Source organism: Arachis stenosperma, chromosome 1 (genome assembly GCF_014773155.1).
Source record: "Arachis stenosperma cultivar V10309 chromosome 1, arast.V10309.gnm1.PFL2, whole genome shotgun sequence".
Lineage (NCBI taxonomy): Eukaryota > Viridiplantae > Streptophyta > Magnoliopsida > Fabales > Fabaceae > Arachis > Arachis stenosperma.
In genome coordinates this window covers 5276856-5292335 of record NC_080377.1, presented here as the reverse complement: position 1 = coordinate 5292335, position 15480 = coordinate 5276856, and the positions used below count along the sequence as shown (strand labels likewise).

General features: G+C 31.9%; 3 protein-coding genes across 3 annotated transcripts; 2 read left to right on the top strand and 1 right to left on the bottom strand.

The window, feature by feature from the left end:
* Positions 1-363: 363 nt before the first annotated feature.
* On the top strand, positions 364-2054 carry LOC130942995 (uncharacterized). Its single transcript, XM_057871045.1, has 2 exons — positions 364-715; positions 1775-2054. Exons 1-2 carry the CDS (start codon positions 451-453, stop codon positions 1939-1941), a joined length of 432 nt encoding a protein of 143 aa, XP_057727028.1. The 5' UTR covers positions 364-450; the 3' UTR covers positions 1942-2054.
* A 940-nt stretch (positions 2055-2994) lies between these two features.
* On the bottom strand, positions 2995-5266 carry LOC130960156 (uncharacterized). The gene has a single exon (XM_057885498.1). It carries the CDS (start codon positions 4775-4777, stop codon positions 3086-3088), a length of 1692 nt encoding a protein of 563 aa, XP_057741481.1. The 5' UTR covers positions 4778-5266; the 3' UTR covers positions 2995-3085.
* Positions 5267-14612: 9346 nt separating this feature from the next.
* On the top strand, positions 14613-15343 carry LOC130974060 (uncharacterized). Its single transcript, XM_057898809.1, has 2 exons — positions 14613-14934; positions 15006-15343. The coding sequence occupies exons 1-2, from the start codon at positions 14613-14615 to the stop codon at positions 15341-15343; spliced, it is 660 nt and encodes a 219-aa protein (XP_057754792.1).
* The last annotated feature ends 137 nt before the right edge of the window (positions 15344-15480 follow it).

Below are 15480 nucleotides of genomic sequence, written 5' to 3'. Positions count from 1 at the left end.
TGATTATACTCGCAATCATGTAGTGACCTGTGGTTTTATTATTAGGCATTCTTTAGAGTTTAGACCACTTTTTGCATGGTCTAATTTTATGTGAAATTTTATGCCCTTTGAGCATGTGGTATATTTAACGCCACTTTTTACTCGTAATTTTTATTAAAAAAATAAAAAATAAAAAAAGTATATCTATGCGATACTTTGTAAATTTGGCTGAAATGACTAGAATGCCCTAAACATTGGGACAAGAAATTTGCACCAAGTCTAACACGCATTACCAAACAAACAGAATGCAAAATATCAAAGAAGGTCACTTTCATTATTTCACACTCTAGCCTGAAGATACACAACATTATCTTCAACTCCTTCGCTTGTGTTGTATAATTGGATGAGATTCAAATTGTGTGACAAAAAAAAAATTGAGCTGCTTCATTAGTTCCCATTATACTTGAAATAATGCTCTCTTCTCTTCAGCTTCTCTGCTTCTATAAGCAGCCACCACTATGTGAAAACTTAGTGCACAGTGACCATAACAACAGCTTGTTATTGAAGGATAAGAGGCTAATATCAAATCCTTCTAATTATTTCATAGTTCATGCAGTGAAGGAGGATTCACAACAATATGAAGTAGACCCAGATAAGGCTAGAGAAGCATTACAAAAGCTTGATCAAGAAATCCAATCTCTCTCCAATAAACCAATCTCTTCTCCAAAAGTCAGGGGTATGTTATTCTCTCTTTTCTTGGTTGTATCTTTTGTTTTTTATGTATAGAACATCACTTGGTAATTTATATAACTAAGTTAATAATGTAAAGGTTTAATAGAAAATCTAATCCATTAATAATTATTTAGAAGATATGTAATCAATAATGCTATTTTTAAGAGGGAGAACATATTTGTTCAGTTAATTTGTATGTTTGTATTTTTTTTTTGTATTAGCTATAAAAATATTAATTATTTAACATGATTCAGATGTTAGTTTCTGCCTCTCTAAAGCCATTTAGAATGAATTTAGATCTTCTAAATTTTATATTTTTATTTTAAAAGATAAAGTGAGATCTCTTATATTGAATGTTTTTTTCTCATGTTTTTTCTTGATCTCACTCATAAAATAAATGGTGATAGATCATACTTTATTTTCTAAAGTGAAATTTAAAATTTAGAGGATCTAAATCCATTTAGAATAGCTTGTGTGACGAGAAATTTGAGTAATATGTATGAAATTATTGTAGATTCAAATATTATTTAATAAAGAAAAGAAGAAAATAAATAGTTAATTTTTTTTAGAATTATTGACCGATAGAGTTTTTGACAAGAGTTAATTATAGGAAAAATTATTCTAAAGGACCGTTAAAAAGCTTTAATTATTAAAAAGGACCTTTAATACTAAAATTATTAAGATATTCTATTAAAAAAAAACTACTTAAATAATGGCTAAAGTTATTCATTAATCCAAAACTTAAAAATCTTAATAGCGCTTATTTTGTTAAGGTTTTCTCAATCATTATTTTTTTTTTACCTTTTCTTACTTTTTATCAATTACTTTTAATATTTAAAATAAGAAATATACAAAAAAATTATACGTATAACATCACTATATTAGTATTTTTCATGTTCAAAATGGAAGTATAATAAGTGATTATGTGTGGTGTATAATATATTCATTCTCGTTTCTCATCATGACAATTTTGATGAAGTGGTAAAATGTTAAAGTTATATAAACATATAATTTCTCTTTCTCAATGTGTTTTGATTTTGATTATTTTCAACCATTTTTGCAGTTTCAGATATGAAGATCAGCAAAGAAGAAGTGAATGAGATGGATCAGAAGCTTGAAATCACAGATTCGTTACTTACAAGCGTGGCTGGTGGTCTAGTTCTCTTAACTATATTTTACAATACACTATTTTATACTGTAATTAAACCATCAATCGATGGTTCACCATGACCCTTCCAAGACTAGGCACATATGTGTATAGAATTTAAACATTCATCCTTGAAAGTTCCTATATATATATAGGATAAATGTAACAAAAAATGTTGATAACTAATATTTTTCAATTTGTCTTGTATAAGTTTGTAAATTTAGAGGTTTTGTTGCTCTCCTATTGTTAACAAACAATCAAATAGTATGGCAAAAATAACCATTAAATATGAGTGTAAGGTTTTTTTTTTTTTTTTTTCTAAGTAGAAGTAGGAATGATAATATTATTTGAATTTACGGATATTCATTTTGTTCTTATCTGTTCGGAGCATATAATTATCTATTTTGGTATGGGATGGGGTCAAATTTAAGTAATATTAGTCTTTAATTGTCCTGGTATATTTATAATATATAATATATATAATATATGTAAAATAATTAATAATATTATATTATTTTTTTAATTTTTATTTTTATTTATATTATATATGTGATAATAATTATATAAATTTTAAAAATGTTATTTTATTTGTTAAATTTAATAATTATAAGGACAAATAAAAAAAAGAAAGAATACTTACAAAAATAAATTAAGATTCAATCTTTTACTATTCATATATAAAAGTGGAACGAATTTTATAGTGAGCTATTTTATATATATATATATATATATATATATATATATATATTACTTCGGATAAGATTTTATCATGAGTTTATTTGTGCTCCTATATTTAGTTTTTCATTTGGTTTGTTTCAATCAATTTGAAATTCATGTGTAAACATTGCCGGAAAGATATTAAAGGCTACATTTGTTTTCATGGATAGAATACTAAAATAAAGATATAGAGATATAAAATTGTGTTTAATAAATAAAACATAAATTAGTATATTTTATGTCAATAAAAAATATAAAAATATTAACAAAAGATATAATTTATTTTTTATTTTTTGTTAATTTTTTATAATTATATTTTTTTATAATCATATTTGTTTTTAAATTTTTTTAAATAAAAAAAGAATAAATTATATTTTCAAATGTAGATTAACATTTGTCGGCCTTAGATAAAACAGTGAATGTTATAAAGACATAACTGGCTAAGTTGTAGTTACAATAATTGTATTCAACAGTTTCGATTTTAACAATAAGTCAATGACCCATCCGTAATCACTTGAACACATATATACATGTGACAAACAAGACAAAAGATGAAAAAGCTTCTAAGATCTTAAGATTAGTCGTCTGAATTTCTTCAGGGAACAAATAGTCTATGAATTCTTCAATTCTGGCAGAACCATCTTCACTAGTAACTTGTCTTCTCTTCTTGAGCTTCTTGGGCAGCTTAGACTGGACTAAGTTAACATCACCAACCTCCCCAGAAGCAGCCTCCATGTTGAGCCATTTCTCCAATAACATTTCCCTTTCCTCCTCAAACACCCTTCTAGCACGCTGAAGGCATTCCCTCTTTTGCTCTTCTTCTCTCAAGTCTAAACTGTTCTGTGCCTCAAATTCTGCATAGCTTATCCATACCTTCAAGTGCTTTGTTCTATTAAGAAGCCTTTCATAAAGCACTCTTGCTCTCTCAAATTCCCCTTCTGCAGTCTCAAAGTCAATATATGCCTTCCACAATAGCTCAGGCATATCCAATGCTGGTTGAGCGATTGCAAGCTCGAATATTGCTCTAGCTCTATCAGTCTCAGATAGAGATCTCTCCAATTCTGCATACTTGCTCCAAGCATAGCAATTTTGAGGCGACCACTCAAGATACTTTTCATATAGTTTTCTGCATCTATCTATGTTACCAAGCTGCAGTTCTATCTCTATATACTTGTTGAAAATCTTGTCTTTTGGAGCCTTTCCAATGGCATTTCCTAATATCTGTCGAGCACCCTTGAGATTCAGCTGACGTATTTCAAACTGGGCCGCTAGAAGCCATATCTTTGCAAATGAAAACTTGCTGTGTGGTATCAAGTTGAGACACTTCCTGTATACATCTCTTGTTGGATCCACATCTTCAGCATCAAGCTCTTCGTAGAGTGCATAATTAATCCACAAATAGATGTATCGCTGCCAGAATCGCTTCACCTCTGCAGGAGGAACATTGGCTATAGCTCTCTCATAAACCTCCCTGATCCTTTCCTTATTGCCCACACTCTCCTCCAATCTTATATAATCAAACCATGAATCATAGTTCAAGGGATTTTTCCTTACTTCATCTTCATACTGAAACCTTCTTTTGCCAACAATAGCATCTTCAATCCCTTCCCTATCACCATACTGCTTCTCAAATGCCACATACTTCATCCACCGCTCGAAAACCTGTCTGGCGCCAGCGACATTGCCGAGCATCTCCTCCATATGTATATACTTGTACCATAACTGGTCGACCCTCGGTAGGAGGGTGACAGCACGGTCCCACACATTGCGTGCATGGTTGATGAACTTGTTCTTCATCTCCATCTCTGCATACTTGAGCCAAAGGGTGTGGTTCTTGTAGTCAACTTCCAGTGCTCTCTCCCAAACGGAGCGTGCTCGCTTCAAGTCCTTCTGAGACTCTTCCCACTCTGCATACTTAATCCACACGCCGATGTTCCATCTCACCCGCCGAATTAGATCCTCAAACTCTTTGCGCTTGCGGAGGCGGTACTCGCCAAGCTCAGTGGGGTCGGTGATCTTCTGCTTTGGCGGGCGGATCTCAGCCTCTTGCCGCTCCCGAGCCTCCCGTAGAATCTGCTCCGCTGTGATTTGAATCAGAGCAGGTGTCTTGTTCTTGACCCTCGTTGGCCGTGGAAGCTTCACCTCAGTGTCCTTATGCGTGAGGTAACCTAACGTTGGCTCTGCTTCTTTTGACAAAGACATCGCCCCAGTTGAAGGGTGCAGTAAAACGAAGGATTTTGTTGTAAGAAAATGGCGGTTACGGAATTTGAAGCGTTGGTTTAGTCAGCTACACTTTCTTTGTCCAGCTGCTTTGGACTTCACATGTCCTATGTTCCAGTTAAGTTTCTGAAGGAAGCGGTGTTCGTTGCGGTGCCGGCAGCAGAGTTTGCTGGCGACGGCAGAGGGAGGAAGGGAAGTGACGGTGAGGGAGGAAGGAAAGTGAACTCTGACAGAGAGAGAGAGGGGGGCTCGACGTAGAGGACAGAGACACGAGTTCACGGCGGCCGACGACAAGTAGGACAGAGGCGGCGACGCCAATAGCAGCTCCGAGCAGACCTGGCGACGTGAGGAGAAGGGATCCAGGAGAAGAGGATCAGCGACGGCGGGGCTGGACACTGGCTGAGGAGAAGAGTCGGCGACAGCGGCGCTGGACGCTGGCTGGGGTAGAGCTCGGAGAGGGAGAGGGAGAGGGAGAGGGAGAGAGAGAGAGGGAGTGGCTGTTAGGGTTTGTGAGTACTCAAGTGTATAGAATATAAGAGTATTTATAAATATTAATTAACTCTAATATATTTTAATCTCTTTCTAATAATTTTATTTTATCACCAAGTAAAATATAAAAATACTACTAAATTATATATCTTATTTTCGATGTTTTAATTTAGGAGAATTTTAGTATACAGATCAAAGTTGGTACAGATTTAAAGATTTGTCTACACCACACTTTCTAAAGCCACACTTTAAATCGTAACTCTTCACAAAGAAAAGCGTCACCTAATGGAAAAAAGTAAATTAGAAGATTTAAGAGAAGAAATAATCAAGTTATCAAAATTAATAGACCAAAAATTAATGATTTTAACTAATGTTAACTGTAATGACACCGAATTCTTAAAATCAATACAAAATGATTTTTCTCAAAATCTTTATTTTACTATAAGTTTTATTGAAGGACTTCAAAAACCTGAAAAAACTTATTTTTCACACGGAATTTCTAAGAAATGTTATCATGGAAATGATTCCCCACATCTTTATCATACTTTTAACCCACAATTAAATTCTATAGTAGATATGCTTGAAGAAATATTAGTATCCATAAAATTTCAAAGAAATAAAGAAAAAGAGGATCCCAAAGAAGAAAAATTTCAAAATATAATCAACATAACAGATCTAAAAGTAAAACCACCACTAAAATTATGAATATTGAAGAAAAGTTAGAAGAAGTTACAATGCTTTTTAAACAATTAAAAATGGCTCAAGAAAATAATATTATGGAACAAGGATTTCAAATAGAAGAAGAATTAGTAAATTCTGAAAATATAGAAAATGAAGAACACATCCTAGATTATTCAAGTGACGAAGAACCAGCAATTCCAATACAAGTAAAAAATGAAGCTGGAACATCTAAAGATAACCAATCTCAATATAAATGGGAAACAGGTTTTGATAATTATGCTTTTAAAAAGGGGTTTATAAATAAAGATTCAAAATATACAAAAATACCATCAAAGTACGTTCCTAAAATCCAAGAAATGGAAGGAGAAAGAATGCTTGATTTAGACTGTAAAAAGAATGAAAAAGAAATTTTCGAAAATTGGTTAAATTCTTTTTTATTAGAAGCTTTTACTAACCCAAAGCTTAGTGAATTGTCTGGAAGAGATATTTGGAATTACATAGGATTTCATACTAAAGGAACTATAAGAGACTATATGACATCAATAGAAAACCAAATAATAGAAGATTTAGCAACAAAAATAACAGCTTATGATAAGATATTATATATAATGATGATTCTATATAAAGAATTTTTTGGAAAAAATATTATAGATCATAAACAAGAAGTCTATAATAAAGAATATCAAGAAGCAAAAAATCATTTAGCTAATATCCAGATATATGATCTATGTAATGTGGAATCTTATATATGTGAATATAGAATACATTATTACAAATTAAAAGAAGAAGATAAAAATCATTATCTTAGTATGTATATAACAAAACTTCCATATCCTGCTAATGAATTTATAATAGGAAGATTTATAAGAGAAATAAATAGAGGGACAATTGAAAATAATTTTGGTGGAGCAACCGCTGCAATAAGAGAGGAAATAAAAGAACGTTGTATGCAAGAAGCAACTCAAAAAAGATTTGCAAATATAATTAGAATCTGCTGTCAGGATAATGAAGAGATACCCCAAAAATATGGGCTTAATAAAAATTTTCTGAGAAAGAGAAAATATCAATTTAGAAAAAGAAAATACTATCCAAACTGGAGAAAAAAGAGGTATTTTAGAACAAGCAATAACAATAAAAACAAAAGGCAAAAAAGTGACTATTGCCCAAATAAAAAAGAAAACTGTAAGTGTTGGTATTGCCAAGAAGAAGGACACTATGCAAATGAATGTCCGAAAAAGAAAGATAAAAAGATCTTACTAAACAAATAGAAATTGCTAAGTCTTATTTTATGGAACCTTTAGAGGAATCTGATGATAACCTAGACTATATTTTTGAATATGTCTCAGAAACAGACTCAGAGACTGAGTAATAATGCCACATTTATTACTATAAAAATAGCAGAAAAATTTATAAATGCTTTTATAGATTCTGGAGCAACACAATACTTTGCTAGTTCAAATATAAAACTTGATTGGAAAAAATTAAAGAAACCATTAAGAGTTAGAATAGCTGACAAATCAATACATAAAATTGACCAAAAAATAGAGATGACTGAAATTTTTATTCAAAATTATAGGTTTATTGTTCCATCTATATATATGTTAGATTCTGGAATGGATTTTATCATAGGAAATAACTTTTTAAAACTATATCATCCATTCATTCAAGAATTAACATACATAGTTTTAAAAGCTCCACATGATTCTTCAGTAAATCAAAAATCAAAACGTATAAAAATACCAACTACTACTATAGACAAGATCTTAAAATTTAAAATATTTTCTATATTAGAAACATGTTATTTAAATTTATACTTTCAAATAAACATTCCAAAAAATAATCTTGAAATAAAGATAGAGGAACTTTTGGATAAAATTTGTGCTGAAAATCCTTTAGATATTAAAAATACAAATAACGAATTAGTAAGCATTAAATTAAAAGATCCTACAAAAGAGATAAATGTTCCAAATAAAATTCCTTATTCCGCAAGAGATAGAGAAGAGTTCTCTTTAGAATGTAGAGATCTTTTGGAAAAAGGAATTATAAGATTAAGTAAAAGTCCTCATGCGGCTCCAGCCTTTTATGTTGAAAACAATAATGAAATTAAAAGGGGAAAACGAAGAATGGTTATTAACTATAAGAAGATGAATGAAGCAACTATTGGTGATGCTCATAAACTTCCAAGAAAAGATTCTATTTTAGAAAAAATAAAAGGAGCGACTTGGTTTTCATCTCTTGATGCAAAATCAGGATATTGGCAACTTCGTTTAGACGAAGAAACAAAGAAATTAACTGCTTTTACTTGCCCAACAAAAGAATCAACAAGTGTGTTACTCTATGAATGGAATGTATTACCATTCGGATTAAAACAAGCTCCAGGTATTTATCAAAGATTTATGGAAGAAAATCTAAAAGAATTAAATGAATTTGTTTTAGTGTACATTGATGATATACTAATTTTTACAAAACAGGATAAAGAAGATCATCTTCAAAAATTATTAATAGTTTTAGAAAGATGTAAAGAAAAAGGACTAGTTCTTAGCAAAAAGAAAGCAAGAATAGCAAAACAAGAAATAGAGTTCCTTGGATTAATTCTATCCACTCAAGGAAAGCTAAAACTTCAGCCAAATGTCTTAGAAAAGGTAAATTTATTTCCCAATAAAATAGAAGATAGAAAACAATTACAAAGATTTTTAGGATGTATAAATTATATTTCGGATCAAGGATTTTAAAGAATATAACAGAATACACTAAAAGCTTATTTCCAAAAATAAGTACTAAAAAAGAATGGAAATGGGATGAAAAAGATAGTATGCAAATTCAAAGGATTAAAGAATTATGTGAAAAACTTCCAGAATTTTATATTCCAGAAGAAAATGACTACTTAATAGTAGAAACAGATGCTTCAGACATAACCTGGTCAGGATGTCTAAAAGCTAAGAAAGCTATAAAAAGTTTGGAACAAGAAAAAGAATCACTAGATTCTAAATATTCCCCAAAGGAAACTCTAGCAGCAATTAAATCTCTTAAGAAATGAAAAATTGATTTACTACCCAGAGAATTTACATTAAGGACAGATTCAAGTTATCTAACAGGTTTCGTATGATATAATTTAAAAGTTGATTATAATCATGGACGATTGGTAAGATGGCAATTATTCTTGTTACAATATCCAATAAAAATTGAATATATTAAGGGTGACAAAAATGTTATTGCAGATACATTAACAAGAGAATGGAGTTCGTCTACAACGCATTAGATCAAGAAATTCGGAAATACGAACAAGAACTCGAAAAATGCAAGCATTGTCAGCAAATAAGGACACAGATCCAATCCCTCAAGAAGGCCATCGAAGCAATGAAATCAACACAACAACCAAAACCATCAGAGTTCAGCCAGCTAAGCGTGGTGGACAAATCAGGTGAAGAAAAAATTCCAGAAAATAAAACAATTGCTGAAATTATCAAAAAATCCACCCAAGATAAAAAATATTATGTAATTTATAATGGCCCCATGAAAGGAGTATATGATGCCTGGGAAAAGCAGCACCATTTACACATCAATCAAGGATAATTCATAAAGGAGGGTTTTTAACACTGGAAGAAGCAAAGGAATCTTTCAGGGAATATGAAGCTCTTCATCCAGAGCAAACCCTAAAAAGAGCAGATAAAGCTCCAATTCAAACTCAGAGAACAGGAATAATAAGAAACATTCCTACAAGGGCTGAAATCAAGGAAAGAAAAGGGTCTGTAGATCAAATCTCAGAGAAACCCTTAACATAGTCCTAAATTGGACTGAAGAAAAAAGGGCAATCTTGGGATATTATCCTATTGCCAAAGAACAGTTAACAAAACTGGTTATATTTCCAGAAGCTTCCCCATTTGACACCTATCAGTTTTTCCAGTATGGATTAATTGATACAATTTTAATTTTTAATGATTTAAAAATTATTAGTGAGTTTCCTGCAGGATTCATTGATGCAGTAAAGAGATTTAAAAATATGATTGACAACGTAAATCCAAGGGATATATCCCTAAAATTTACGAATAGTCAACCTATTTTTAATGAAGAAGAAGAATGCTTGGTTCCAGCACATCAAGTAATCTTCATGTCCGTCTTCCCAGAAAATTTTCAACCAATTGATCAAGTTCAAGATTTAACAATCTACAGTCATGAAGGAAGACTAGCCAGCACACTAGCAAGGGTCTTCGAAAGAACTCAAAAGATAACAAGGGAATCTCACACAAGAATCAATTATAAAAGCAGAAATACTTTGCTTGTGTCCAGTAAAAGGAATGAAATTGAAGAAAGAGAGATGAGACTCTTAGTGGAATTTGAATCAGCATTCTACAACTTATCTGGACTCTTAGAAAGCTCCCCGAAGGGATAAAAAGGAATCTCTGCTATTTGATAAAAGACAGAGAAGACCACAAGTGCCAGCTATGTGTCTCAGAGTTATCTGAAGAAAGCAATAATGAAACGGAATCAACCCACATGATAAAGGAAGGAGACAACGCATCTGAAGGCCACATAATGAAGGAAGAGGACAGCACATCTGAAGCATCTCTCAACATTATTGCATAGTGACGTAAGCGCTTAGGTCATAGAGCACCAACAATGTAGCTGGTGCAAGATAATAAACAATGACGTAAGCAATGACGTCATAAGAAGGGTAAGGATGGGAATTGTCCATCAGACCCAACCATTATAAATAGGTTGCTTAGGCAATTGTAGAAGCATCAAACCATAGAAAGCAGGAGGCTAAGAGTACTCATATGCTAGGAGAGCAAGGAGGAAGCTGCCGAGGCGATTCTATAGTTTGAAGAAGAATTCCCTTAGGAAAAACCAATTCTAAACTCCCCTCTGGAGTTAGTATCTACAATCTCCCCTCTGGAGATAAAAACATCTTATGTAAAATATTCTAAATAAAAGAAGTTTTTCTCCAGAAAGGTACGCCTTTATCCTAATCTCTTAGTTATGAATTATTTAGAAAGTTTAGAATTAACGGAAGAATCTGACTATTATAGATTATCTGCATTATTAGATAATGAAAAACAAGCTGTTCTAAAAACAGAATTAAATCTCAAATCAAATGAAAATTTTAATAAACAAAATCTTTTAAAAGAAGTTTTTAATAGAAAAAATATAATATACTATGGAAAAATTCAACTTGAAGCCCCTATAAAGATAAAATCTGCCAATGGAGAACTTGAAATAGCTTTGATAAATGATGAAGAATTGAGTAAACAGATTGAGAAAATTAAGGATCAACAAAAAAGATATAAAATTGAATGGATCCATATTAGTACTATACAAGTCTTAATCAAATCTACATATATGAAAGGAATTAATTCACCAATAAGCTTAGCAATCTGTGACAAAAGAATTACTGATGATCCAATAGATCAAATAATTGGAATTGTTCATGGAAACTTGGCAAACGTAAATGTTAAATTCAATGCCCATCTTGGATATGCTATACCTTTGTCAACTGAAAACCTTGGAAGATCTATAAGTTTGGCTTATAAATTTCATAGGAAGAATCTAATGGAACAAGACGATGAACCTTTTTCAATTACATATGCAATAAATTATGCTTTAACAAATAGCCATCATAGTATAATATTTAAAAAAAGAGAAAGAATTTATGTTGATGAATTATTTCAGAAAATTGTAAAAACAGAAATACCAAAATATAAAGCTATTGAAAACCCAGTTCTATTATTAAAAGAACCATTAGAAAAATTAGTTTCATCGAATTTTCAAATAAGAAAATCTAAAATTAATAGCCCTTTAAGTTTATCCAAGTTAAAAATTAAAGAAGAAAATTCTGAAATTAAAGAATTAACAAAAAAGGTTGAAAAATTAAATGAAACCCTAAACATTAAATTATGACAATAAATAAAGAAAAAATATATGTAACTTATCAAGACAAGAAACAAGAGCTCTTTGAAAGAGAAAATCGGTTGAATTATTTACAGTTTTCCGAAATAAATCAAAGAGCATTTGAAACTCTAAAAATAATCTATGACAAATTAAAAAGAGAAGTTGAAGAGTTAGAAAAATTAATAGAATCTTTAGAAAATAGTGATGAATCGATGATAGAATTTGCAGAAATTCTAAGATAAATAATGAAGTATACAAAGATTGAAAGACCAGAAAACAAAATAAAAAGAAAAAGGACGAAAAATTAAAAAGTAAAATAAGAGTATAAAAGGGAATTAAATAATCTTCAGTTCGAAATTAATGACCTTATAATAAAAAGGATAGAAATAAAAACAAATATAAACAAGTTGGAGCTAAACTTAAAAAGTATATAAATGCCTGAAATACCATATTATGACATAAAAGAATTAAAGCTGTTGAAAGAAAAAATGGAGGATGAAGTTGAAAAATTAAAAAGATATTTAGAGACAACAGAAAGTGTAGAAATAAAAGAAGTTTTTGAGGATTTGAAAAATTATATTAAAGAAAAAGACAAACAGATAAAAGATTTTATATATAATAATCCATGCAAAAAAGAATATTATAAACTAAAACAAGATTGAAAAACTATAAAAATGAAATCAGAATTAGTAATAGTAATAGTAAAATTGGTATCAGAGCCAAGTTAACGATTAAGGATAACACTTTTTCTTTAAAACAACACTTTTAATGACACACTTTTTTAGCCACAAAATGACAAAAATCTGTACATATCCATCTTTACACTAGATGGACCCTTTAATTTATCGTATCCTCAAACTTTGGTATTGTTCATGGTTCATTTTTGGGGTTGTAGTATATAAGTACTTGATTATTGTAGTAATAGGTTTTGTTCTGTCTCTTTGACTAAAAAAAGGTAACTTTTTGGGGTTTATGCAGGAAAAAGGAGGTTTTTCTTCATATCCATGTGCAAACTTTGTTTTTTGAGCTTTATTGATTGGTCCTGATAAGGTTCTGCTGCTAATTCGTTGTTCTGTGTGGTGTGTATTGTGAGCTACTACTATTGAAGCTGTGTGGTGAAAGAATTTTACAGAAGAAAGTGGTATTGTATTTAGGGTTCAATCAATCTTGTTTCCTTTGGAGTTTTTTCTTTTGGTTCTTTATGGCTGTTGAGGAATCTGAGCCTGTGATTCCTGAACTAGAAAGAGAAGAGAATTTGATAGCCGCAGCAAGACATATTGTGAAGGCATTAGGATCAAATAAGAACTTTACCAGTGATGCCAAGAAGATTCTGGCTGATCTTGGCTCCAAGTTGTCATCCATGAGTACATTAAAGGCTCAATTCTTTTTCTCTTTTCATGAGTTGCACCTTTGATTAGTTGAAAACTTACTAGTAATTGTTTCTTTTGAACGTAGAACATTATGGATTTGTCATTATGTGCGTTTTTTGTTGTTGTTTAGTTATAAATTTTGATGTTTAAAGTTGTTTGTGAATCTCTAATATTAAGTTATGGATAATTTATTATGTTAAATTTTAAATTTTATTAAGTTAGAAATTATTGAATTTATATATTTAAAATTATTTTTAGGTTTTTTAATAATTTTATTTAATATTTAATTAAACCGGTTGAATCCCGATTGAACCCCGGTCGAACCAATGAACTATTAAACCAGTGACTTTACCGGTTTATTGACCGGTCCGGTTCTCGTAACCTTGCCTCAAAGTCAAAACAATCACAATCTTTGTGTTGATCATAAACACGGATTTTTTATTTTTATAAATAAAATAAATATTTTTATGAGTATTTACCATTTTAAATAATCGTGTCATATCTCGTTTATATCGTAAACGAAATTATTTTTTACGTATCTCGTTTACAATGTAAATAAGATATGACTAGTATAGCTGGAACGTGTATATCTCATTTACAGTGTAAATGAGAGATACGTAAAAATGTCATCTTGTGGCTAATTTTGTTGGATATGCAGATTCTGTGTGTGTTGTGCATAGGTGTGGAGGTGGGTGGTGCTAGACATGAATGTGGGATAATTTTTTTTGAACTATAAAATGAAGAAATCGGACTGTGCGATTTCTTTGTTAAAAAAATTTTGAACACAAATCGGATGGTCCGATTTGTGAGGGAGAAAAAATCGGATGGTCCGATTTGTACTTTTAAAAATTTTTTTATTTTGAAAACAAAAATCGGATGGTCCGATTTCAATATTAAAATTGTTTTAATTGATTAAAATACAAATCGGACGGTCCGATTTGTGTAATGCAATTTTTTTTTAATTTTTTAAACACAAATCGGACGGTCCGATTTGCTCTTGACATCACAACTGCGTAAAGCACCCATACATTCCATAACTCTGTCCTACACCATTCCTCCTTCCATATCTAAATTAAAAAGTGTCATCTTGTTTACACTGTAAACGATATATATATATATATATATATATATATATATATATATATATATATATATATATATTATAGACTTTACTCAACATTTATAAAAAAATGTGTAATTTTTGGTATTTTTTACACACATTTTCATATTCTTTCTCTATCTCGTTTCTCTAAAAAACAAAGATGAATGACCAATAACAATCCATTCATAGTTGTGGAGCTTTATCCAAATTGTCGTATGAAAAATGGCGACAACGGGTGACATTCGAGTGTCAGGATTCGATATTGTTTCGCACTCAGCGTGTGGAGACAATGTCGGATTTGAAGAGTTTGATATTAAGCAAGCTTGGGGTGACACAAGCGAGAGAAATCGGAAGGGTGGCGTATAGGTTGCCGGCACCTATGGGAAATGGAGTCTTCCGGTTTCGGCTATTTCGACTTCACGGGGATGAGCATGTGCGACTGATGTTCGACATTCACGGGAGGATCATGTGTGAACAGGTAATGGAGCTGGCCGCCGAGGTGGGTCACGGTGGTAGTGGGAGTTCCGCACAAGACACGTATGTGCAGGACGACCGACCTCTCGCACCACCGCCCATTCATGTCGCAATTTCGGAGAATGAGGTAGAGGAGGGTGAGGAGGAGTCGGAGAGGACTACGTGGCAGACAATAGAGACAGTGAGTCTTCTGATGACGGTGATGAAGATGAGTTTGTGCCGGAGACACCTACAGGGGCTGTGCCGCGCCATGTGCTGCCTCCACCTCACCCGATTCCGACACTATCGGCTGTGCTAAGTCACTATCACAGTCTAGATCTGGACGCCATGTATGAGAGGATCCCGGTTTCTGACACCTGTGGAGTAGATTACAACCTAGACGGCATTGTGGAGTTTCGGGTCGGATATAGGTTCAGAAGCCGAGAGGCGGTGCTTCAAGGTGTGAAGAACTACAGTATTCGCAGGAGTGTTGAGTACCGAGTGATCGAGTCTGACCGGTTAAAGTACCATGTGCAGTGTCGTCAAGCCGACAGTGGGTGTCAATGAAGCCTCTGTGTGGCCCTTCGCAGAATCTTAGATACTGGTAAGTTCAAGTTTAATTGTGAATTTGAGTAGTTTTGTATGATATGTTATTTTGGTTCGACATGTTGTGTAAGAATATATTTTGTTGTTGTCACTAGGGA

Coding starts and splice junctions, on each gene's coding strand:
- LOC130974060 (XM_057898809.1), top strand. CDS start 14,613: ATGTCGGATTTGAAGAGTTTGATATTAAGCAAGCTTGGGGTGACACAA. Junction 14,935..15,005: donor GGAGAATGAGGTAGAGGAGG/GTGAGGAGGAGT, acceptor ACGGTGATGAAG/ATGAGTTTGTGCCGGAGACA.
- LOC130942995 (XM_057871045.1), top strand. CDS start 451: ATGCTCTCTTCTCTTCAGCTTCTCTGCTTCTATAAGCAGCCACCACTA. Junction 716..1,774: donor CTCTTCTCCAAAAGTCAGGG/GTATGTTATTCT, acceptor CCATTTTTGCAG/TTTCAGATATGAAGATCAGC.
- LOC130960156 (XM_057885498.1), bottom strand. CDS start 4,777: ATGTCTTTGTCAAAAGAAGCAGAGCCAACGTTAGGTTACCTCACGCAT.